Below are 25216 nucleotides of genomic sequence, written 5' to 3'. Positions count from 1 at the left end.
CAAATGTTGTGTGTGGGGATGCTGTCACAAATTTTAGAAAAGATCAAATTTGATAGGAATCTAAAAATGATGGCAAAACATGCAAAAAATCAAGCTGTTGGCAATAACTCGGTTAGGGATAGTGTTTGGTTTTGTTTTTGTATTGTTTATGTTTTGTTTCGTCCCCACCCCACCCCCCCACTCTTTTGCTCTATGTGATGTCAGTGAGCGCGACTATCCTTTAATATGTTCATCTTAGTTAGGCACAGCAGTCACTCACACCTGCTGTTCAGACCTTTGTTTGCATAGGGGCAGCCAATCAGGCAAAAAAATAGTTGGCTTAATGGAAGGTGTCCTTAAAGGGGAGAGGAGTTAAACTGCTCATTTCAGACAGTGAATGAACTGAGGGGCCGCTCCAAGGCCCCATAATATGATAAGATAAATAATGATTATTTTGAACTGTCAGTCGTGGAAAGCTACTATAGTAGAGTCTAAGAATAATGGTATGTGGATTTGGAAATGAGGATAATAAATCCCCTTTAAACTGAGGTTCAGAAGGGGCAGTTCATGTCCCATTGTACATGTCTGCATGGTATATTGTTTCACCTCGATAACATGGGGCCCTGTTGACCTTCTCCTGCCTCTTTCTCCATTGTGTTCACAGTAGTGACCTCTGACCACTCTGTTTGTATTTGTAGATAACCTCAGAGGTGCACCTGTTCAGCCACACCAAGGGCAAGAGGCACCAACAGGCTGTGCGAGACAGTAGCAGCATCCAGGGACGGGAGCTCTCCGATGAGGAGGTGGTACGTATCACTGTCACCCAGCTGGGAACAAACATCCTCTCACTCTGCCAAAGAATATTGCCCTTTGCTTGTTTCATGTAAAAAGACAAAGTGCACAGCAGTTGTCTTTTATGACATGGTCATTACTGACGTTTATGCGTCCTCTTATATACTGCCACAGGCTTGTTGCTGGCTTTGTGAGATTACAAATGAGCCTTGAAATGTACTCTGTTAAGGTTCAGCACTTCCATGGAGAACTGACATCACCCCCTTGTCTCCAGGCTTCTTTTTTGTGTGCGTGCGTGTGTGTGCGCGTGCGTGTGTGTTTGTGTGATGGAGCACTTTTCCATGGGAAGGCAGCTCATTGATGCACGGTAACCTCTCAGGCTGCAATATGAGATTGGCTTTTCAGCAGGGCCCATTGTGAGGCTGACAACTGTTGGTGCTATATGCAGCACCTTTGGCCTCAGCAGCTCCTTCATTCAAGGCTTTTTTTCAGTGGGGAATAATTGATAACTCTACCTTTCTTTTAAATCATTTCCTTTTTCCAAATGCAGGTCATTTTTTTTTTTCTTTTTGACAGCATCATAAACAAGGCTTTGGAGGGAAATGCTTCACCATTATAATTCTATAAACAGTTTATATATTAACATAATTATTTACATTTGTTGGTTTTTTTTTTCTTTTTGTTTACTAAATATTGGTTCAGTAAGCACAATGCCAACACTTTACAACTGTTGTACAACCTTTATCATTTTTCAGCACTAATCAGTCAGAATTTAGGGCATTGCTTGAGTAATCCTGCGTCTTAATCTTGATGTCATACTTGGACAATTTGTATTAGCTGTGTTATTACAGGATTGAGGTGTTAGCCATTCTAGTACCTCTATATATAGAGGTACTATATAACATTTAGATGTCCAGAATTACTTTTTTTCTTATTGAAAGTGAAGAGATTTTGTTTGGATAGATTAATCTGCCCCCATATTATTTATATCAAAGCTCAGTTTCACAGTTTCATTCACACTTCTGCCAACTATTTTTCACTTTGGCTCTATAACTCTTCCTGCAAGTGAAGGATTTTTTAATTAAAATGAAGATGGTTTGTCCAACTGCGCAGAGGTCACTCTGTAGTTTTTTAGCAGAAGCTGATCTGCTCTCATGTTTAGTAATTTTTTCTCAGAGACTTTTGAATTAAATTGAAAATGCTCTTCTATTCAACAGTGTGGATCGATTGAGTAGATATGAGTAGCAGGCTTTAGATTGTATTCATTTTTTTTTTTTTAACTTAACACCTGTTCTGGTTTGATTATAATGCAAGTAATACCCAGAACCCATCTAACCTAAGGGATCTGTTTATTAATTGCTTTAGATATTGGTTTCTCAGAGGAAAGACTGTTCTCTTTAGTGATTTGCAAGCACAAACATTAGAGTGATCACCATGCTACAGAACTGACCTCACTGAGGAGACTGGCTAGTCCTCAAGGACTTGTTGAAGCTGTAGTGATAGACCAGGGGTGGGCAAACTTTTTGACTCGTGGGCCACAGAGGGTTCTAAAATTTGACAGAAGGGCCGGACCAGGAGCAGATGGATGGAGTGTTTTAGTAATTCACCTCATAAGAGAAAGAATAACATGGGATATGTAGAAAACGTGCTTTAATTTTAATAGAAAATTAACAAAAGCAATACAACAAAATATCTCTTCCAAGTCCCACAGTATTTCTTTATTGAAATGACTCTTAAAACACTGAAAATTCCATTAACAAAATACAGTTTAAAAAAAAAATACTAACAGTTACCATTTTGAAGCATTTAAAGTTTTGATATCCTTCAGGATATTATCATCACTCTCCTCCTCAACATTTCAAAAATGGTTGGACATGCAGATCGAAACAGTGACAAAATGCCAGTATGTGGCCATGTTAAATATATCTGGTGTGCATTGTTTATATTGAGAAGGCAGTGCACCTGCACACCACTTATGAGCACACCTTAACAGAAATGACATGTAACACGTAAATGCATGTTTAAGAGCAGAGAAGCTTACTTTTGATTTCAGTGGGAACAGTGTTGTTGGTGTCCCTTTTTAACAAGCGCATCAAAGTCTGGAGTCAGTTTTGTTGTGGCGATTCTCAGGATGGATCTGAGGTGTCGGTCAGTCAAATTGGATCTGTGGCTGGCTTTGTTGAAGTTCATGACGCTGAACGTCTGTTCACACACATAGGTCGAGCCGAACAACGCCAGAATCTTCTGTGCCGTCCTCCGGAGGTTTGGAAACACCGCTTCATTAAGTGACACATAAAAGTCATTCAGTTTAAGAGAGTTGAACTTCTCTTTCAAGACAGCATCAGCCTGAAGGTCTATCAGTTCCAGCTGCATCGCTTCTGGTGCTGTTTCGGGGTCTTGTGACAGGAGACAGGCCACCAACTGAAGTGACTTGTTAATTTTCTCAAAATCAACAAAGCGACGGCAGAATTCTTTGTGGAGCGCATCCAGTGTCTCGCTGTATTTCTTAACTTTTGCGCCAGCCTCCTCTTTCAGTGTAGCTAGTGTGGGGAAATGAGTGAATGACTCATTTAGGATTTGCTTGGAAAATAAAGCCAGTTTGGCTTTGAAGGCTTTCACGCTTGTGTACAGGTCATGCACAAACCGATCCTTCCCCTGTATGTTCACGTTCAGCTCATTCATGTGTGAAAATATATCCACAGCAAACGCAAAGTCACAAAGCCAGTTCTTGTTGCTCAGCTCAGGAAATTCGTCGGCCTTCCCCAGTAGCTCCAAAAATGCACCGATCTCCTCTTTGAGGTCCCACACTCGTTGAAGCACTTTTCCCAAGCTTAACCAGCGGACACGGGAGTGATAAAGTAGGTCATGGTGCTCTGCATCAGTTTCCTCTAAGAACGCGATGAACTGACGGTGCTGAGTTGTCCACTCCTTATTAAACACTCGACATTCTCTGTCCACTTTTCTTTTTTTAGCTCCGCTCATCATTGCAGAAGGGTTGAGCTGTCAAAGAGGGAAAACGCTGAATAATGATGCGTTCATGCGGTGTCGGAATGATCGTAAAAATCACTTTCCCACTGGGAAAAACAACTCGGCAAGACGGGTCTTCTGACACCACTTGAATGCAGCGTAAGAGCGCACCTCAACAAAGGTCAGTGTGTCAGAGTATCCCATCTAGCGATAAACGCCACAATTGCAGGGAGAGTAAAACATTAACAAGGTTTACCATTATAATTGATTCAAATTCGGGGGGCCGGATTAAAAAGCTTAACGGGCCGCATACGGCCCGCGGGCCGTAGTTTGCCCACCCCTGTGATAGACACAAATTGAGAAGCCTGATGAAATATCCAGACTGCCAGCTGAAGCGAGCCTCTCCCACCATACACTGTTTTGAGATCTGGCTGTCGACTAGTTATAGCAGCAAAGCTGCTGTTAAGAGTGGTCACTCAACCAGAATTTATTTGTGTAGTGCAAGTGATTTAAGATTGTTTATATGATAATTAAGCAATAAGTAAAGACTGGACGGACATTTCCTACACTGCGTTTTCTGGGTTTGCTTGTGTTTTGTATGACTTGTGCACTCCTTTTATGAGTGTCTGATCAGGTGGAGTGGCAGCTTAATCCTGTGTATCTTTTTACCAAGGAGCCAGCATGAAAAAAAGCTGTTTGTTCCATGCCAAATGGAAGTGTACCATTCCAGCCTTTATATGAGACAAAAGATGAACGTCCTGTAGAATTAGTGTTTCTGTCTTTTAGATCTGTGAAAGAGCAGTTTGTGTCAAGGGAAAGATGAGCGGTTTATTGTACTATAGTTGCAATTCCCTCAGCCAGCGTTTGTGTAGCTTAGGTGCCTGAACCTCTGGAACAATCTGTCATCAAATCTACTTATCTTAAATCCACAAATTTTACATAACATGGTAAAAAAAAAAACAAAAAAAAACTCAAATATATTTCCTCTAATATATCTTTCAGTGTTATCCTGTAATATTTAAGATACATTTTATGTGACTGTGTGATTTTGCAACAGATGTGTTGTATCTGTTGCTGAAGCAATTCCATTAAGTGAAAGGCTAGTGGACTGGATAGCCTTTCTGAGAGATTACTGAACTGCTGCCTTCTAAGCGAGGGAGAACTGCGGTCATGAGTCATTACTGACCTGTGATATCAGTGAAAAGAGGGCAGAGGTGTACATATACAAATCTGAAGCAACAACCCTCGCATGCAAAATTATCATTCATTTCAGCACAGAAGCTTCTGAAAATATTGCTACAGCTCTAAATGGCAAATTTTCTATATAATTGAATATTAATTGCTTTTAGGAAAATTGTACTTATTTAATAGTCAAAACTGATTTACATCATCAAGACCGATTGTGTCGTATGGTCAAATTTAAACTGTCATCAAGATTGATCTCATCAATATATATTTTTTTAAATGTACAGAAACAATAGAGTCACGCTACTTTTCTTTTGGAAAAAACAGGATTTAAAAAAAAAAAAAAAAAAAAAGCAATTCATAAATGCTTCCAAATTCACTTCATAGTGCATGAATAGTGTACGTAATTTCCCCATTGTGGGACTAATAAAGGTATTCATATGAATTGAGTCCCTGGATCTGGATTAATTTGATCTTTTCTCAAACATCAAAACAGTGTCTTTTTTTCCTCTCCCAATTTGATATGTGCCTGTGAAGCAGACTGTCCCATTCTGAAATGGTTTTGCAGTGGTAATCCTTTAGCTCTGGCACTAGTTTGCTTTTGCACTCTTGAGCTCACCTAATGACACCTATTTCATATAACACCTCTATATAGAGCCCTATTCAGGCAGCAGGTACAGGAACAACTTTGACCAAAGGCTTTAGCATCACACAAGTTAACTTGACTGCAGAACTGAAACCCTTTGTCTGAGGCCATTGTATCCTCGGGGGTGCTGGATGACAGCATAATTGGGTAATTGGTTTCTTGCACATGTATTATGCTGTTCAAATTGGGTTACATTCTCTTGTCTACAAGTGGAAATATCAAAAATGTCTGACAGGTGTTGCTTCCAGACGGGAAACAACACTTCCTGGCCTTCAGCATGTCCACGAGCAGGCAGGTGGCTTCAAAAGAGCATCAAGTATTGAGAGTAATTACAGGATTCAGTGGTGTTACTGAGAGGTATACAGCATTTTATAAGGATTACGTTTTCTGTTTTGGAGCCTGTCTTGACTCCTCAAAGAGGGGAAACAAACAGCACCACTTAATTATTAAGAATAGGCGCTACTCTTCCCCTGATATGAGTGTAGTCTCTTTTGGCATTTGCTATCTTTCAGGTGACTGTATATATGGTACAGAAGGATGGCATAAAGGTAGCGAGCAATACTGTATTACAAAAACTGTATAATTGCTTTTTTTTTTTTTTAAAAAAAAACACCAGTATATTTGGTGTAAGCAGCAACGTACTGTTGTAGCTGATGTAGCTGGTCTCACCAATACTACTTACTTTTTTCCCAGAATAATTTAATCAGAAGTGATTTATATTTACAAGATGCTTGAATGTGTTATAAAACCTTAAATGCTTGTGTTTTAGTAAAAGTACCATGTTTGCAATCAAGGAAATGAGTGCTTTAAAACAACAGTTACATACTGATGTTTGGGTTTGTTATAACCAAATAATCCAAGAATAATTTGTCAGGACTGTTTGATGTGTTGATTCTTGTTTTTTTTGTTTGTTTGTTTGTTTCTAGGAGCATCTTTCCTTGAAGAAATACATTGTGGATGTTTTGACAGACAGCTCTGTTTCTTCAGAAAGCATAAAAGATGGAGAAGAGCGTCAGAAGGCACGAAAGAAGGCCAAGAAGCTCCGTGCCAGGATGAACTCCAGGTAATGCGTCCATTTTTCTCTGTTACTGTTGGTCTCTGTCTCCCACACCATCCTCTCATAGGCAGGAGAGGACAAACCGCTCCCAGGACTTTTTTTATGAGTGACAAGGAGATGAAAAACAGATGTTATGTGCATCCTGGCTTTCTACAAGGTAACACTGATGATGTTAATTTATGACCACTTTCTGTGATTGGGGAGCAAAGCTGCAAATCGATCCGCGGGTCCCCGGCTTTCACCTGTAAAGAGCTTTCCTCCAAATTGCTGCCATGGCATTGCCAAATCTGAAGCTTTGCTCAGCTTCCACGATGTATGTTCAAGTATGTATGAGCCATGCCTATTTTTCTTGTTCCGAGTTATTGATTTTTTAAATGAAGCATCAAAGAAAATCAATAGCAATCAACAAATAGAAGGTGATGCCACTGTGTGTCAGAACCCGGACCTGAGCTCAATCAATCCAGCTGCCTGTCAAAACAGAGAATGAGGGAACAGACAAGCAATACTTGCTGTGAGATGGTACTGATGCTTATTGGGAGGATCTTGAGATATACCCTCAAATGACAGCCGCATCACACGCTAAAAAAGAATTAAAGAGTGATAAATCAATATATTATGTCCATCATCCTTGGTTAGAAGGCGAAAAATTACATTAACAACAAATATGTATAGCAGGCATTAATGAAAAATCATCTGCTAAACATGTTTTTTTTTTTTTTTTGCTATTTTCCCTTGACACTGTTGGTCCTGTACTGCTTTGGATGTCTCTTCCTCCATCTTTGATTACTGAAAACTGATCCCAAAGGTGAATTTGATAACTCGTCATTTTCTGGTCAGGAACTGTATCAATATAACACTATTGTTTTCAGTTTTGATATTAGTTTTTGCAACTGAGCTTGAAGATGTAATTAAAAGAAAACAGTGCTGACACACACCTCAACAAGAGCGTAAAGCCTTTATATACTCGCAAAAATACCAACATAATGACACGACTGTGACTGCAGAAGTAGAGCAGGTGTTGCACTGTAGTGTTGGTACTTTGAAACCCCCCACCACCACCACCACTTGTGTTCCTCCTCTCCCTCCTGTCCACATGGGGTTGAGTGTCCTCGAACAAACCCTGGTCTGGTCAGCACCTTCAGTGCATGTGCATGCATGAATGCACTACTCACTATAAAAAGTACTATAGTGCAGTCCCATTTACCAATAACAATATAATGGGGGGTGTGCTGGTAATGTGATATTAACAACATGATATTTCTTTTCTGCTGTTCTCCTCATAATCACTATTAGTTATGAAGTCTGAGGTTGGTTATTGGAATATCCACTTAGTATTTTGTTATTAATAGTTATAGTTTAATTTGAGAACATATGTACAAAGTGATTCAAATGAGGGTATGATTTGTAGTTTGTGCTATTGACTTTTACATTGGTATTTCAGAAAAAGTTGGATAACACTAATTGACTTGGTATAGAATCTGCTTTTCAATTTTTGTTTTTTTTTTTTGTGGGGACAAGAGCCATACATGAATGTAATAGCATATTTATTTCAGAAATGCCTGTTTATTTAACTGCACTGATGGTGAATGGGGTAATTGAGCTGTACTGCCTCCAGTTTCCTCAACATTTTTTTTTTTCTTCATTCCTGTGAGAGTCTCTCGCCAATTTAAGCCTGCCTGTGGTGGTTGAGTACATTTCATCATTTGTTATCACAGAGGTCTGTGCTGTTTTATGATTGTAGGCTGACCTAATGATCCTCCAAAATCTCATCACAATTAAGCTGTGAATTTGACAATGAGTGAGTTTTCTACAGTTTTAATAATTTATAGTTCAGAAGAAGGAAGGTATTCCAAAGAGGCAGCTACAGCTTTCTGCTGCAATGTTTTATTCTCAGCTCTGCTGTTTTTGGCTTCATGAGGCTCAGCGGTACTGAGAAAGTGACAACATGATCTGCCTCTGTTCACCATCACTCGCGCACCAGCTCTGCTGAGACTAGCACTCAAAGGCAGCAGGCCTTCAGAGGTCATAAATAACACAGAGCCCCTGTAAACATAAAGGTGAGCTGCTTCACCGCTGGGTGGAAATGAACCGTTTTATTGGAACACCGTATGGTGTCCGTAAAATGTGAGTGTCTCTCACAGGAGTTTAAACTAGACCTGCATGCAGCCCTACCGTGTCATAAAGTGGCACACACACTTTAGCGCACTTATTTGGCTTACCTCCTCTACTAATAAATTTTTTTTTTTGGAAAAGAAAATAAGCTATTGAAATTTAATGTAAGTAGCCCGTTAGTGTCAGGATGAGTTCTGAACTTGCAAAGTAGAGTATTCACTCATCCTCAGATATGAGCTTTTTGCCTGTTTCTGGTTACTTGTGGTTTGTTTTGTTGGCTGTGTGGACCTAAAAGGGTGACGTGTATATGAAGATACGCCTTATGGACTATGGAGGACTGCATGAGGTGCTAAGCATGGCCTTAACTTAGGTTATCCACCCCAGTCCCTTTAGATAAAAGAAAAAAAAAAGGAGGTACTCTTAAAGGGAAAAATGTGTCTCTTTAACAATACACAGACAAGCTAATTGGACTACATTTGAATTATTGAAGCATTATCACTTTTCTGTAGGTTTTACCATTTGTTATTGACTCAAAAATGCATCTGTATTGCATCGTAGCCATGATTTGGATGTGGCCATAGAGAAAAGCCTTCGTAAATAAAAATAAAGGTAAAAGGAATTGAGATCCCTTGTGCTATAAAGTGCTTATAGTCTCACACTATAGAATTGGGCTTTCTCCGTTATTGCTGAACACTGAGATTTATTGCCCATTTTTACATGACTATAATAAATTGTGTAGCAATTGCTCCCCGTTTAACCTGATTAGATATAAAACTGTCAGATTAATATTGTAATATCATGAATGGCAAACAGAGTGGATATAGTTCAAGTCTTAAAGAAAACCTGTGCTACTTACTTATCCTGCTCACATGGCACATAAAATCACTACATATTCTGAGTGATTACTGAATCCTGACACTTGAGGATATTTTTTTTCTTTGCTCATAACTCAGTCTGTTGAAAATTAGATCTAATGCTGTCGTGTTTGTTAAAATGTGTGTTTGTGTGCATTAGTATTGCTGTATTTTCATGACTTTTATTTTTAATGTAAAATAACATACATACTTTTGCACTAAAGTACTTTTTCACTACAAGTCATACTTACTTATTCACACACATTGGGTGAGTCAGGGGCAGTTTTGTGTTCACTGTCTTGTCCAAGGATCCTTCAACATGCAGACTAGAGGAGCTGAGGATCAAACCACTAATTTCCAATTAGTAGAGGACCTGGTCTACCTTTGAGGCCCATGCATAAACAAAATTAGCATTAATATTTACTTTCTGAATGCTCAAATATAGGCCCAGACTATCCACTGGTAAAGTTTTTAGTGTCTTGTTGTCTTGGTCAACTGTGAGGTGAATTATCAGTGTCTTTTGGATGACTGATCTACTGTTCACAATCTCTTGTGCTCAAGGGCAGACTTTGGTTAGACCAGGTATGGTCTGCGGGGAGAAATCCACTTGCTGTCTTCCAGGAAGAGTTTGATCCTATCAGTGTTGTGATGGCTAACAGGAAGGTGCCCTGTCAACCTCTGATCAATAGTTACTTATCATGTCTGGAAGCATGTGATTGACAGATAAATTGACCTCTCCATAACCCATTTTCACCCACAAACACAAAGTTAGCCTTTTTCAGAGTCGGCTGTTGGCTAACGCCATGGGGATGACAGTTCTCTAATGGCCATGGTTGTATTGCTTCTAACCCCCATTAAATGTTTGACAGTGAGGGCAGCACAGAACTCTAGCCTCCTTGTTAAAAATGGCAGGAGGGAATTAAGCCTTGGTGACATGAGTAGATGGCAGCAAAACACTAGTCCCTGCAGTGCTGCTGTCTGATTATTTTAAGCTAAGTTACATGGTGATTGGCTGACAGGCCAAATAAACAGACTTGGTTTGAAGTATTTTCTCTCTCTCTCTCTCCTCACACTTTGATCCATCGTGTTCTTTACTGACGGGCCAAACACTTTTTTTCCTGGGATTCAAGGAATTCTGTCTCTCTCTCTCTCTCTCTCTCTCTCTCTCTCTCTCTGTCTCTGTCTCTGTCTCTCTCTCTCTCTCTCTCTCTCTCTCTCTCTGTCTCTCTCTCTCTCTCTCTCTGTCTCTCTCTCTCTCTCTCTCTCTGTCTCTCTCTCTCTCTCTCTGTCTCTGTCTCTGTCTCTGTCTCTCTGTGTGTGTGTGTGTGTGTGTGTGTGTGTGTAGAGCAAAGGAATATGAGACATCAATGGAGGCAAAGACTCAGGTCCCTGACTCCCCATACAAGGCCAAGTAAGTGTTTTTCCTTTTTTCATAATTTTTAGATTTTTCTTCAGTATTAATATTTTCCGCTGATGTTTGTAGAACTACAGCTAAAGCTTCCCTTTAAAAAAAAAAAAAAAAAATCTCTTGCTTATTTTCTCAATCATATCTTTAAATCGGCTAATCTGTAAGCAAATAAGACTCTGGCTTTAAAAGGATCAGTTTCCCAAATAGAAAATGATTCACTCACTTTTAGATTTGAAATGAATCATTTTAGTAATTCAGTCAAGATTAATTGATAATGGAGTGTGGATATATCTCTTTTAGTTTGAAAAGTGTCAAAAATAAACATTTCAAATCTGATATTAATTCATAATTAAATATTTTCTTTTTAATGTGTGACTGAAAGTGACTTAGAGTTCAACAATTGCCAATTATTTATTTGTTTTTTGTAAATTGATCAGTTGATTAAACATTTGAAAATCTTAAATTAAGGACTGGCATTTTAATAGATTTCTAACTTTTGGCTGTATGTTCAGGTTGCAGCGGTTGGTGAAAGACCTGTTGAAGCAGCTCCAGGGCCAAGACAGCGGGCAGTGGGCCAACAACAAAGTGTCTGGTCTGGACCGAACTTTGGGGGAGATCTCTCGCATCTTAGAGAAGCAGGTAGAGGAGCACATGAATAACACAGACACACTAGGCAATGTGTATGGGTTTTTTTTTTTTTTGTTTGTTTTGTTTTGTATATTTTTTTACTGTTTTTTGTGTTTTTATGAACCTAAAGCCTTCCCTGTCTTGAATGTAAAAGTCTGTCACAATGGTTTTTGGGTGCCTAATATGTTAGACTGAGACTTACGGTTTCACACTGAGCAGTCTGCTGCAGTGCAGAGGTCATGCCAGCCGTTTCTTCAATGATAAGTTCTGTTTTTGCTCTCTCCATACTAACTTGCCTTTGGTTATTGGTTAATGAAGACCAGATTAACAATGTTTACACTGTGCACATGGTACCAATAGAGGAGCTTCCTAGCACGAGCGCAAGCATTGTCTTGTGTCTGTGTGGTTTGCACGAGTCAGATGTCACTGGTTTAGACAATGCTAAATTGGATTTCCAGATGAAATGTCATTGATACACAAGACTTTATTCAACAAAGATATTTTAATTTAACTTTACTATAAAAGGAAAGGTTAGCTTTTAAAAAAACAAAACAAAAAAAAAAAACACACAGCTGTATAAATATATATGATTTTTAGATGTAATGGCAAACAATCTTAACTACAATTGAGTTGAAACAAGGCCCTGGAAGCCTTGTTGCTTTTTTTTTTGTTAACAGTAAAAGTCACATCAACTTGAGACTGAGGCCTAGAATTAAAACACCTGCCACCATGTTTATGATGAGGAGAATATACGGCCCACTTCCTGTAATGAGGCATAAATTTCCTGCCAAGTTGTGGTTTGGGCCATCAAAACATCCCACTGAGCATGCCTCTGGGCATGAGGATAGAGACATTATGGTGTCCCATCAGTGGTGACGGGGCCGGCTGGAGAGGCTATTACCGAATTTCCCCAGGGAGGCAGAGAATAAAGTGGCAGAGGTGGGTGGCATGGTGTTTTGTAAGGAGAGAGGAGGAGACCAGCGTGATGTGAGTAGCACACAAGCTGTTACTACATGAGGGCTCCTCCTCTCAGCTCCACATGCTCCCAGAGGGAGGCCAGAGGTCACTGGGCCAGAGGAGATGGGCTGCATTCAACAGTGGTGTCACTTTCAATAGGGAAATCAAGTCTGGGTGCTTTTGCCTTGTCTTTTTCCTCAGTTTAAAAGCTATTGAACTATTTTGTCAAGCTCTGCTTCATCATCTTTTTGCAGTGGTATCCACCCGAAGCTGTGTAGAATCATATTTAACCAATGAGGCAGTCTGGGGAGTACTTCTCTCCTTAATCCCTTGACAAAGTCAAATAAATAGAGTCTCCATCAGCATGACTGTCTGGCCCCTGAGTCACTTCAAGTCGGAGCCGTTATGATTATTTGACCTAACAAGCATCTCTCATGTCATTGACTCACCTAGAGATTTGTTTTTCTCCCCCGTATCTGATTCAGTCTCCACTTTCTCTCCTAATCCCTTAGACAACACCCGACGCTCCTCTCCTGCGCTGCTGCTGGGGTCCCACCCCCCACCACTCACTCCTTCTTTACTCTGGGCTACGTCTAGTCTCTGACCCCACTGTGTTTCTCCCTCTGTGGCCTCTAATGATTTTTCTTGTGTCAAACCTTGTGTTTTTCCCCCTCCCTCCTTACTTAAGGTGATTAAGAGAAGCAATTCTCCCAATGTGCTGCCCCTTGCTTTCTGCAGCACACTTGCCTTATTATTAAGCACTTGTACTGATATATTGCCCAAAATGTTTACCACTGCCTTCAGCTGAAGCCTGTCTAGAAAAGGGCAGGAACACGGCTCTGAGAGCCAGATACATTGCCAAGAATTTACATTTTCATTTGGTAGCACTCAGAGCCTGGTTTGGCTGAGTAGTGGGATTGGTGGGAGCTGTATCTGGAGACATGGGGGAAGGTGAGGGGCAGAGTGGAAGGATTACAGGGTTTCTCACTTGGGCCTCCAGCTGACTGACAGGTAAAACCCAGATCAGCAGTGTCAGGTTTTTCAATAAAGGAAAAAAAAAAAAAGAGAGAGAGAGAGAAACGTATTATTTAGTCCACTTAAGAAATGTTTTGTTTTTATAAGCAACATATTGTTCTTGCACATTTTAATTGAAGTCTTTTAAAGTTGTTTAAAGTAAACTGTTTATTTTGTAGAGAGTTACAAACTCAGATGCTGTGGTTCTCAGACAAGCACATTCACAGTAGCCCTGAACGTTTCTAGACATTGCTTGGTTTAGGTGCATGTGAGAACACAACTATCTGAAGCTGTGGGAACGAATATTACAGTCTTTAACCTGCATAGAATAGCATATATAAAAGCTTGATGTATTCACAGCTAGTGACTTTTCATTCTGTATCCTGCCTGTTTTTAGCATTTACGATTTTAAAATGGGTTCTCCAAAAGCATCAGTCCTTAAAATATGTAGCAAGCCAATGAATGGATGAGTAATTAATCTTACCCATTTTTAAGTCACTCATCAAGCAAACCTTTCAGATAATTTTGATATTTTTTACTGAATTTTTAAATCAGACTTGTAGGTCACTGACTTGGAGGTTTTCTTTACCCTAACCAGATGGTGAAAATAGTTTTAAAAAATTATCTGGGACATGGAAAATGAAAAGTGTCTTAGTTTCAGCTCCAGTGTTACAGAAATTTCACATACTCGGCTGTCATTTCTGTCTCCCGAACAGCCCTGTTATTTCTCCACCATGAGACCAATAGGGAGTGAAATAGCTTTAAGCCTCTTAGTGTATTAGTTTGAACTGAAGACAGTTTGTGGTTTCTGTGGTAGGTTTTGGTTTTTGTGGCCTTTTGATTAATCATGTTTTTGTTTAATTTTTTTTTCTTAAAATAAACAGTTTGTGAATGCAGAGCAAATGTGGAAATGGAGGATTCCACACAGCCTCCTAAATCATATGCCGTTGTGACTTGTATAAACACGAGTTTATACTTAGAAATTTAGACTTTAAAAATGTTTACTCCGGCGGCCTTGTTGTGGTTTACAGACGACTTGGCCTGCTGTATGATGATGAAATGTATGTGAGGAGATGATCATTTGGCGCACTTGGTTGTGAGGGGGTGAACCCCGACGTGAAGACACAGATACAAGTTTAAGTCTTGCCTTAATTTACTCTGCCAGTTGTTTTCCATCTGTTCATGAGGCAGCACGATCATCTCCTCCTCTTTGCTTTAATTGAATTGTCTGGTGGTAGAAGACTACAAAAAGCAATTTCTGCTGGCCACTATTACAGAAAATACCAGCTGCTTTGGTTCTCCCATCAGCTGGAGTAACAACAGTTACCCAGGACAATAATTAGATTAAGTCCTCCTTATGTGTTATTCAGGAGCTTTGTCTGACTTCCACCTTACTGCTTACTCCTCATCCTATAATGTGTACAATTGTAGCTTTTACCAGTCTGCTACCAGTCAAAGACCAATTAGAGCTTCAAGCACCATTACTAGACTTTAAACTATGATTATATCTGGGTTATGATTAGCCTAGTTTAACGCAAATAATTAGAGCAAGGGATAGATTTAGCCTACAGTAAAATTTTATGTCCATGAAGTAATTGTCTCAGACCACTGAAAATGTTTTACTGGATTTCACAGCCCACATTGTATCTATCAAACTGTCTTTGATGTGTGCAGATTGTGTGACTTCATAAGAGACATTTTAGGCATAACTCAAGAAGTCATACTGCAATTGTTACCAAATGTCACATTATCTAATAGCATGAAATGATGAAGTGAAGACCTTTTTATAGAGAAAAGGTCAAAGGTCAGCTTCACTGTGCCACTATACATTCCTGCAAAAAGACACAAGAAGAAATTCAAAGTAAACTTCAGCTTTACTAATAGAGACCTATTAGTTGTTGCTGTTGTCAAACCAACTGACAGTGCTATCACCATACTGATAGCATGTGGCTAATAATGTGCTCTTCAACAACTCAGCTTTGTCATTAGCCCAAACTTTGCAACATTACAGTGTAGGCAAAGGCTTAAGATATAGTTCCCCTATTTGTTTTTGAGCTAAGATGGCCGTAATGAATAGGGAGGGAACTGCTAACTGATAATCTTATCTATTCTTGGAAATACACTTATTTGCAGTCTTACCCAAAGTGTTGGAGTATCTTATTGGGAGGACTGGATGGAGGATCTTCATTGTAGCTGTCTCTTAGGAATGCAAGTTGTGAATCCTCTGATCTTTGCGAAAGAGAGCACTGTTTTCATTCTGTTAAGTATGCATGCAAATGCAGCTTACTGTGTATATATGCTGTCACTTTAATTACCTTCATATAAACACAAATACTGTTGCCCTGCCTCGGGTCTGTAGAAAGGATATATCATCACCAGATGTTTGTTCCATTTGCTTAGAAAGGCAACTACATTACACGGTGGCAAGATCAGCAATTGTAGATGACAGGCCGCTATCATACATAACAAGCCTTTATTTAAACGTCATGTTTTATTGAAATGTGTGTCCCCACGGTCCGTTTTTGTTTTCTGTAGACCACCTAAAGGTAGTAGTTTAGTTAGTTTGAACTTAATCCCTTTACCTGTATTGTTCCAGATAAATCTGTCAGCAGAGCAGGAAAGGAACTACCAAGCAAGAAGGTGTATTGTTTTTTTTTTTAATACCATTTGATAAGCTGCTATGAAAGAGCTGCCTTTTCTCATTTAACCCAGAAGCTTTTAGGTTGATATGTTCATGAGAGGGGTTAAGCCAAGCTCAATAATCAAGACCTAATTGATTAAATATGGAAAATTCTGGCAGGGTAAAGAAAGGAAGTCACAATTAAGGTCTCTTAAAAACCCTTACTTTGACTCTTGAAACTGTCTTGGATACCTTTCCCCATTATGTTTAAGGCAAAGGGTTTTTGTGTGTAAATTTTTTTATTTTTTTTTTGTCTAACACCGGAATTGAGGAGCCGTTACTTCAGCAGCCAGCATAGATGACAGATTAAGAGCTTATCTGTAATTTGCTAAAGCGTTTGTCTTTCAGTGTGTTTGGGCTTGTTGGCAACTTCCCAACTGTGGAACAAAAGCACTGTGAAGTGGCTGGATTTTAGTGCTGTCACAGCTTTGAGGAGACCGTAACCTCATTAGGTGGAGGAGTGACCTGTAGTCAAACAAGGCTCTCTGCATTTGTGTGAGGAAGGCCCTCCATCAGCAGCTCACCTCTACTTCCTTTCCTCCTTATCCTCCCAGGCACAAACATGCCTTATAGTCAGTACCTGCTCCTGGGTTTGTATTTGTTGATGTATGAGATGCTGTAGCAACAGCATCCCACATAATACCAATCAATCTTTCGTCACAGGAGACAGGGCCTATCTATTTACATGATGTTAGAAATCTAATCCGCTGTAATTATATGTTTCCTTTACAAAGTTATTTTATTTGTATTTTTTATATTGTATGTACAGTAAGGGGGGAACAATTTCAACAACAAGAACCAGTGGATATAAATTGAAGTAGGAAATATTTCTTTAAAGTATTATTTTATTTCTGCTGGCTGAGTAGGTATTGATTTATTACACTGTTAGATGTAAGCTTTCTGCAGTTGAGTTCATTTCTTCAATGACTACAGGGACGTGTGTGTGTGTGTGTGTGTGTGTGTGTGTGTGTGTGTGTGTGTGTGTGTGTGTGTGTGTGTGTGTGTGTGTGTGTGTGTGTGTGTGTGTGTGTGTGTGTGTGTGACAAGCATATGTATCTAATAACACTGATTAAGGAGTCAGTTTTGCATTGATAGAGGAACAGAGTAAAACTTTCTCCTTTACTTTCTCTTTTAAAATTAATGAGATTCATTCAAAGAATATTTCCACCAACCATTCTGCTGTGATTTCATAAGTTAAAATACCCTATACTTGAGATGGGTGATAATTTTTGCTTATAACTTGCCATATCTTTAAGAATCAAATCCTCTTTGTCTCAAAGTGCAACCCATGGGCCAGTGACAGCCCTTGATAATATTTTATGCAGCCCTTAAACGTGACAAAAGAATACAGTTCATGTCATGTTATGATACAGGAACACAAAATAATGCTAAGTTAGCATTGCACTTCTGTTCCAACTCTTCTGTTTTAGCTATCAATGCTGGCTGCAGCTTTCTAAGGCATCTCACTGAGAGTTAACAAAACTACAAATCAGCATCAAAAGTGACTGAATTCGATGAGTAAATGCCAATAAAAATGCCACCATTCCCCTGAACAAACATAGTACAAACATTGACTGAAGGCATTTGATTTGTGCTTTTTCCACTGTGGCCCTAAATCATGTGCCGCCCCCCCTATATTGGCATGCAGTCATCAAAACTTTGAAAACTCCTGGTCTCAAGCTTTGCTGTCCATAACAAAGTTGGCTGGAAATTTAGCATATGGATGTTAATCAATTAATTTTGTAGAAGGGTTTATAGCTTTCTAAAATGCATTGCCATATTCTTGGTGTGAGAGCCTTTAACTCTCTGTTTGGAAGTGATGCATTCAGTAATCATGCCAGCTGGTGGCATCAGCCAGTGCCCTGTCATTTGTATTAGAAAATTATAATATAAGGTTGTAAATAAAATGAGTAACAGCGTGGAAGGAAAACAGACATCACTTTGATATTAGGCCATTTAATCAAGCTCACCTAAAATGGATTGTTTCAGACCCCAAAAAAGCTATACAATAGTGATAATAATGCAGTAGAAATAAAGGCTCTTGGGTTTTCTCTATCCTATGCTATTAGAACAATTGAAGTTGTCCAGTTGTTCTGTTCTTAGATCGCCTGAGTGGCATTTTCTCAGTTTCACCTAGCCTGTTGTCATCCATTGAGACCACCCTGGTGCTAACCGGAGCCTGCAGAGCATTTACCTTGCACTGAAACTTGACTGTTGTGGGGTGGAGTCAGGTTCTGCACTTTTGAGATTAAACAGGAATACTTTAAGGATCACTTTGTTTCACATTTCATTCCTTTACCCCTGTAGGAGAATGAGAGGCTCTATGTAATCCCCTGTCCAGCCGGCTGCTTGTTGTCCCCTGACTATACCTTTCTTTCTTTCTCACCCACTTTCTTTCTCTATCCTTGCCAAAACAGAACAACGCAGACCAAGTGGCCTTCCAAGTGGGCGGTGGCCTGTCTGCTCTGGAACAAATTTTGCAGGTCATCACTGCTGCTTCCACACCTACTGCAGTTCCCCGTATTCCTCTGAAGTGAGTATCATCACAGAATTATGAGTTTTCTGTCCATGTGAATCAAAATATGTGAATATAATATAATATAATATGCAGCTGCTGAGGCGTTTCAGCAGTTAGCAGCTACCTGAACGTATCGCTGTCATAATAGTTAGCTAGCGATGCAGCCATTAGCATTAGCTAGCAACCATTTTGAGTTGCTGCAATGAAATAATGATAAAATGGGCTAGCCTGCCACATAATTTGTTCAATTTGGTTGATAATTTTCATTTCCATCAAACAATGTGGCATCCTTTCTTTACACGTTACCTAGTCCATGTCAGTATAGATATCAGCACGATTTTTTTTTTCCCCATTGAGATCTGATGTCTTTTCAAAGTGTTTCTTTAATTTTATTGAACAGTATTTTTTGTTTGTTTGTTTGCTGTGTCCTCCAGGTTTATTGGTTCTGACTTGATCAAGGAAATGATTTTTAAAAATGCTGACTAGTTGTTATGAAGACTCACCAAAAAAACAAAACAAAATGAGAACGGTTTGTTGTTTATCAGTGACAGTGCACCTTAATCACTTTTTTTTTTTTTTTTTTTTTTCTGAGAAAGACCAAGTTCTCTTGGGAAGTGTGCAAATAGTCTGGCAGTCTGGCTTTCATTTATCACCACACAACAATGCCAGAGTGTTGAAAGAGTATAAGATAGTATTAATAGTTTTTCAGAAACCTAAGAGACAGGAATGCTTGTGAATGATCCATATTGTTCAAGGTCCATCTTCTCTGCTCTCCTATGTTCACAAGGATATAGCTTTTACAGTCCTCCACTACAGTGACTTCTCTATAACTGTTTTCTTTCACTGACAGTGCTGCTCTATTTGCTCCATGTGATTGTTTTTTGCAGTCGCATAAAGCGAGTGAGGTAATGTCATCTAACCTACTTTATCAACGTTTACAGTTGCTTCATCTCAATAAATACACTCAAAATGTATTAATGAATAACAGCACTGCCCTTCGCAAAATGGGAAGCATTTCCATTCCTGTAATCAATTTGTGTTCATTCTTTTCTCTTGAAACACAAAAAGCACATGTGTCCCATCTATCATTTAGAGTACGGCGTATTTTTGAGTTGTGGGTCTGGCGCAGGCACGGCCTGCCAGTAGATAACTTCAGAGAGCCTGTTGTAGTCACAAGTGGGACTCTGTAATGGACTTGAATGGCCTTGCTCCCCCATTCATTAGCATTTACTGGTCTCTGAGTCTCTGCTAATGGACAAATGCTTTCTATATTTATAATGCTTTTAAAGGGCATCACATGTATATATTTTTGGTGGTCTCTCTCTTTCTCAATCATTGCAATTTTGTGGAATTTCAAGCAGACTTCTGAATTGGAAAAATTATGTTAAATTGAGCCTGTTTTGCAGCATGAAGTGTGCACACAAAACCTCCTTGGCTTTAGGATGCTGACATGCTTTAGTGTAGAGCTGAATATTAGGGCCATGTGTTTCTGACATTTGCTAACAGTTCAAGCAAAGTCTCAAGTGAGGGAGAGCGGGGGTGATAAATAATTATAGTAATATCTTAAATGAGCTATTCTTTTCAATAGCTACTCAGGATTTTCTACAGGGGATTTTTACAGTTAGTATCAGATTATCTGTAGACAAACAACATGTATGCGACCTGTTTTCTTTTCCAGTGATTGTTATGACAGTCATCTGATTTTTGTTTCTTATACTGCTAGACTCTGCATTTGAAGTTTTATCAAACCTGTGTAGTTTATACACAACATTCTCGTTATATATCTTAATAAATTAATGCACTTATTACAGTAACAGTGTATGCACCCCAGAGGCTTGCAAGCACAGATTTCCTTTACGGTTTCATAAAATGTAGTCAGTCAGGTCAGTGCAGTTGGCAGCTCATGGCGAGATGCAACATAAGGACACAGCCCGGCCGTCTGCTTATCACTATCTGTCATCTGGATTGCTGTGTGGCCTAATGGGCTGCTATACAGATGCTAACCCCTGAGTGAGCTACATTATCTGTTTACAGTGATGCTGCCGTATTGATCACCTCCTCCCACCAGATAAGCAGAGTGATTTACAAAAAAAGGCAGCTGCCGAGATGCTCCTGCCATATCTCTCCCAAGGGAGGCTGTTTCCATCTTGTTACCATTACATTAATGAGCTAATTCCTTGACGAGGCTCCGCTAATGTTCTGGTGTAACCCTGTGGTCGCTGGAGTGACTAGATCGGGGTTTATGCAGTCACAGTCATTAACGTCAGCTGAAGACATGATATCTCACAAAAGGCACAATAACATCCCAAACTTTGGCATGAGCTATGTTGAATTTACATCAAATTAAATGTATTACTTTTGATTTGCATCGTGTATTATTCTTCCAGTAATTCATATTTGTTGCCATTTAAATCACATTGTTATCTGAGATATCGCTTAGTATTATTAAGTGCTGCAACTAAAGGTTGTATCCTCTCAATTTATTGTACCAATAAAACTTTAAAATATAGTGAAAAATCCATTACAGGTCTGTCTGTCTTATCAAATTAACAGTACAAAACCAAATATTATTCAGTTTATGTATCTATTTTTGCTTATCTTTAATGTCAACAGAACTCAGACTTTCCCATTTAAGACGCTGGAATTAATTCTTGATATTTGTACTTAAGATTCAGCCTAAAACCAGTTTGTTTGTTTTTTTTTACACTGATGGAAAGGTATATTGAGTTGGTATTTAGATAGCAGATGCCTTGTCCTTCTGTTTTCAGCAAGGGTCACTGTAGAGGGGAGAGGAACAAAAGGCAAATGGTCTCAGTACAAAGCTTTATCTTTCTGTAAACAAACCAAACAATGAAAGAACAGAGGTGCTGATCTGCGACATAAGGTAGCAAAAATCAAATTCAAACATTTATTTTCTGACATGATCTTTTTATTTTAAAAAGACTGTGTCAGGTGAGCTCCATAGAAAGGTTTGAGTCCTTGGAAATGCGTGTTAACCCAATTTGTCTTTCCACCTCTGTCTCACATGACCTGTTGTATCCTGTGAAATCAGACCTGCTACCTGTGGTTTAATTTCAGGATGTTTTCCACCATTTGTGAGTGTGTGCACGGTGCGGCGTGATGGCTCATCAGATTTCTCCTCCTTCACAGCAGGCCAGTGTGGCACGACAGCCAGGGTAGATGTCTTGGAAGCACTCAGGGTATCGGAGAGATCAACAGCAGAATCAAATTAAATGTCATTTAGATAGCGCTGAATGAGGGGATTGTTTGACAGCACAAGGAAATGGGTTTGCTCCTCACCTTTTATTTTGGCTTAGGATTCTTTTTCTTCCCCTGTTTAAGAGGCAGGGGCTCAACCTGATCTGGAAGTTAGTCAGATTTCTGCAGCACTGCCCCCGTCAGGCTTGACTGCACACATAGGAAACTCACAGAAAGGGCGAGGAATGTGAGACTGAGGTTGAGGAGCACAGATCTCAGGGCTGATAACTCAAGGCAGTGACAAAAAGCATAAAGACCCTTTTATATGCTTGTTGTCCTGTTGTCAGCTGAACAGACAGTTGGCCATTTACCTTGATAAATGGGCTTGGGTGAAAGATAGCCGCAATCCATAATCATATATCTCAGTGCTAGAGAACCAATGTTTATGGTTGTTGCCTCTGATTTATTCCAGAGAGTTTATTAGCCAGACACTTTGAGTTATTTTGCGGACAAATCCTCTGCTTCTGCAATAGTTTCATCCTGTTATATCATTTATTTATTCATTTGTCTGTCTTTGCCGATTATGATATTTAACTACCACCTGGGGTTTTAGCAGGATAGAACCTCAGTGGTTTATGGGGGGGCAAGACAAGATCAGGTATGCTCCTTTTGCCTGTAGGCCTCATGTCTTTATGGTTATGCATACCTTTACATGTAAAATAATATTGGTTGTCTGGGGTTAAATTTAATGTAGCAAAGTACATTACTCTATTATTTGCATCTTATCGTCTCTCTTATTCTCACGTTTCCATCTGCATTAAACCCCTCTCTCAAGACCATCAGTTATAATTCATGTGGCTAGTTTAATGCCCAAGTTGAGCAGGGCTAGTCAGCAGTTATGGTAGTTTTGGAAACCTATTAAACACAATATCTCTAATGTAATGAAAATCCCATAGTGGTGTAGACGGAGGAATGTGGACAGTTTAAATAGACTGGCGCACATCAGTCCCCGCAAAGTTTTTGTGTAACGTGAGAAAGAGTGGTGTGGCACTTTACCAAATTGTTCCTCAAAATCTTTGACTAGAGCTGTCAGTGAGGGGTGTTCAGAGGGGTGCGATTCCCAGAGGGGCTGGACTATCAGGTGTCATGCTCATCAAGCTCAATTAGGTGGGAGGAAACCAAAGACAGATCAGTGTGGTGGTTCATTGTAAACTCTGGTGTAAGGGCATAACTCACACGCCTTGCACAACCTACTCACTTGTTGAGAGGTGACCATAGACAACCCTGATTAGCTGTGTTACAAAGCAACTGAATGCTCATTACATGAACAGCGAATTAAACTTGCTTAATAAGTGATTTAATGAGAATACACTTGTCAGTCTTGCATTGAATTAATTTTTTAAAGTAGTTTTAACAGTTATGCCACTGTTAAAGTAATTTTTTTTTGTAATAAAACACTCTTTGTAATATTGTTTACAACAGTAAATATGCAGTATATTTTGAGAAATTCCTTATAGTCTCCTCTAAGAGGTGGTAGCTGAGGAGTCGTTGGGGCAGCTGGAGCATATCGCAGTTGACACTCGCCAATATGTCCTGGACTGGTCATCAATCAGTCACAGGGATGGTACCCTGAACAGCAGAAACAACAGTTTTTAGATGGCAGCATGAATACAGGGTTATACCTTAACTTTATGTGACTGCCGGGGGACACACACAAAAAAAAAAAGGAAAGAATCACTGCACCATGCTAAACACGGTTATACTGCACTTAAAAAGTCTACTGTTTACAGACCAACGGATATGTGAAATAAAATGAAGTTGATAGCATGGCACTATGTTACAAAACTGCCAAATGGAAACTGGGCAATAAAAAGAAGATTGACAGTGCAATAAGTAAATCCTAATGACTTCGGAGATAGAAAAAATGTGCTTTCAAGTCCAGTCTTTCAAGAGCTTCTCATTCTAGACTAACATCTTCATTTCTATTAAAATTCCATTATACAAAGCTTTGGACAAACATTTGGCAGATTACCCAAATCTCAGTTTAACCTGAATGCTAACATTACAGTAATCAAGTCAGCCCTTTCTTGCCATTTAATCTGATAGATAATATGATAACCTTACTATTGTGCACTACTTTACTCAGATGTCACATAATCTCAAATGACACAATGGTGACTGTAAGCAGCAAAAGTAATTCATGTCCCTTTTGAGGCATGTGCACAGCAGCTACTACTGTTTTAAATTAAAAAAAACTATTTTGAGTTTCAGTTGTCGTTTCGGTGTTTGCGTAGAAACTTATCTTTGTGCCGTGTTTACTCGAGAATTGAGCTCTGAGAATTTGATTCTGCATGACTGCACAGAAAGTGAAGTTTGGTTAGATTCTCATGTTACCTCAGCTATTGTCCCGCAAAAGCTCCCCGCATCAGTGCACTTTACCATTATTTAACTTTTTCCACTGTCTTTGTGAACTGCTTGAGTGACTGTCAGTATACATGCCATACATTAATGAGACAGTTTGTAAGTTTTTAATGTGATTGTTAATTTCTCTCTTTAATGGAAGTAATCTTTGTCAAATTTGGATACCCTCCTCAAAATATAGTGCTGCTTGGGCAGGCCATACAAGCGCAGCTTTACACTGCTGTGTCAATAATGTTAAAATCAAAACGACTGATCTTCCTACCAGCAAATGCAAGGCAAAAACTGGCTGAAGTTATTGACAGACCTTAGTGAACTTCCACCTAATCTATTTTTCTTCACAATGCCAGTGTGGTTTGACCGAAAACGCACAGCAGATGTGAAGGTTCGGTAGATATCAAAATGTTTACCACTTGAAATAAACATGGCCTACTTTAGGCACTGGAGAGGCGGATTCCTTTCTTCCAGCGAGCAGATAGGACACGCTGTTTCTCCAATGGCTAAAATATACAGTTGTCAGAAAATATTAACTGATGAAACAGGGCAAGGGGGAGTAGCAGTCACAGCAGAATGATTGGTCAGTTATCTGAAGCATTAATCTTCTCTGAGGCTTGTTGTAGAGTAGACATAATACAGAGGCACGCTGACTTGCTCAGCGCTGACTGCCGACTGCTGCCTGGGGCTGCCTGGTGGCTGTGCTGTGAGGAGCTGCAAGAGAAATAGTTTTATCTCTCCAGCGGAAATGCTGCACCATCTCTGCCAAGATGAGACCGAGATTGCACTCAGCACCTCTGAAGGTGGCTC

At 39.5% G+C, this 25216-nt stretch overlaps 1 protein-coding gene across 2 annotated transcripts in view; it reads left to right on the top strand.

Annotated features, from left to right (window-relative positions):
* The window catches only part of scaper (S-phase cyclin A-associated protein in the ER), a 60886-nt gene that overhangs the window by 20134 nt on the left and 15536 nt on the right, over positions 1 to 25216 (top strand). For both annotated transcript variants that reach the window (XM_030731517.1, XM_030731516.1), the window contains 5 exons: positions 678 to 785; positions 6496 to 6632; positions 10938 to 11003; positions 11513 to 11639; positions 18696 to 18811. In XM_030731517.1, the coding sequence (XP_030587377.1) occupies positions 678 to 785; positions 6496 to 6632; positions 10938 to 11003; positions 11513 to 11639; positions 18696 to 18811 (554 nt within the window). The remainder of the gene's footprint in view (positions 1 to 677; positions 786 to 6495; positions 6633 to 10937; positions 11004 to 11512; positions 11640 to 18695; positions 18812 to 25216) is intronic.

Source organism: Archocentrus centrarchus, chromosome 6 (genome assembly GCF_007364275.1).
Source record: "Archocentrus centrarchus isolate MPI-CPG fArcCen1 chromosome 6, fArcCen1, whole genome shotgun sequence".
NCBI classification, from domain to species: Eukaryota; Metazoa; Chordata; class Actinopteri; order Cichliformes; family Cichlidae; genus Archocentrus; species Archocentrus centrarchus.
This window is presented reverse-complemented; position numbering and strand designations above follow the sequence as displayed.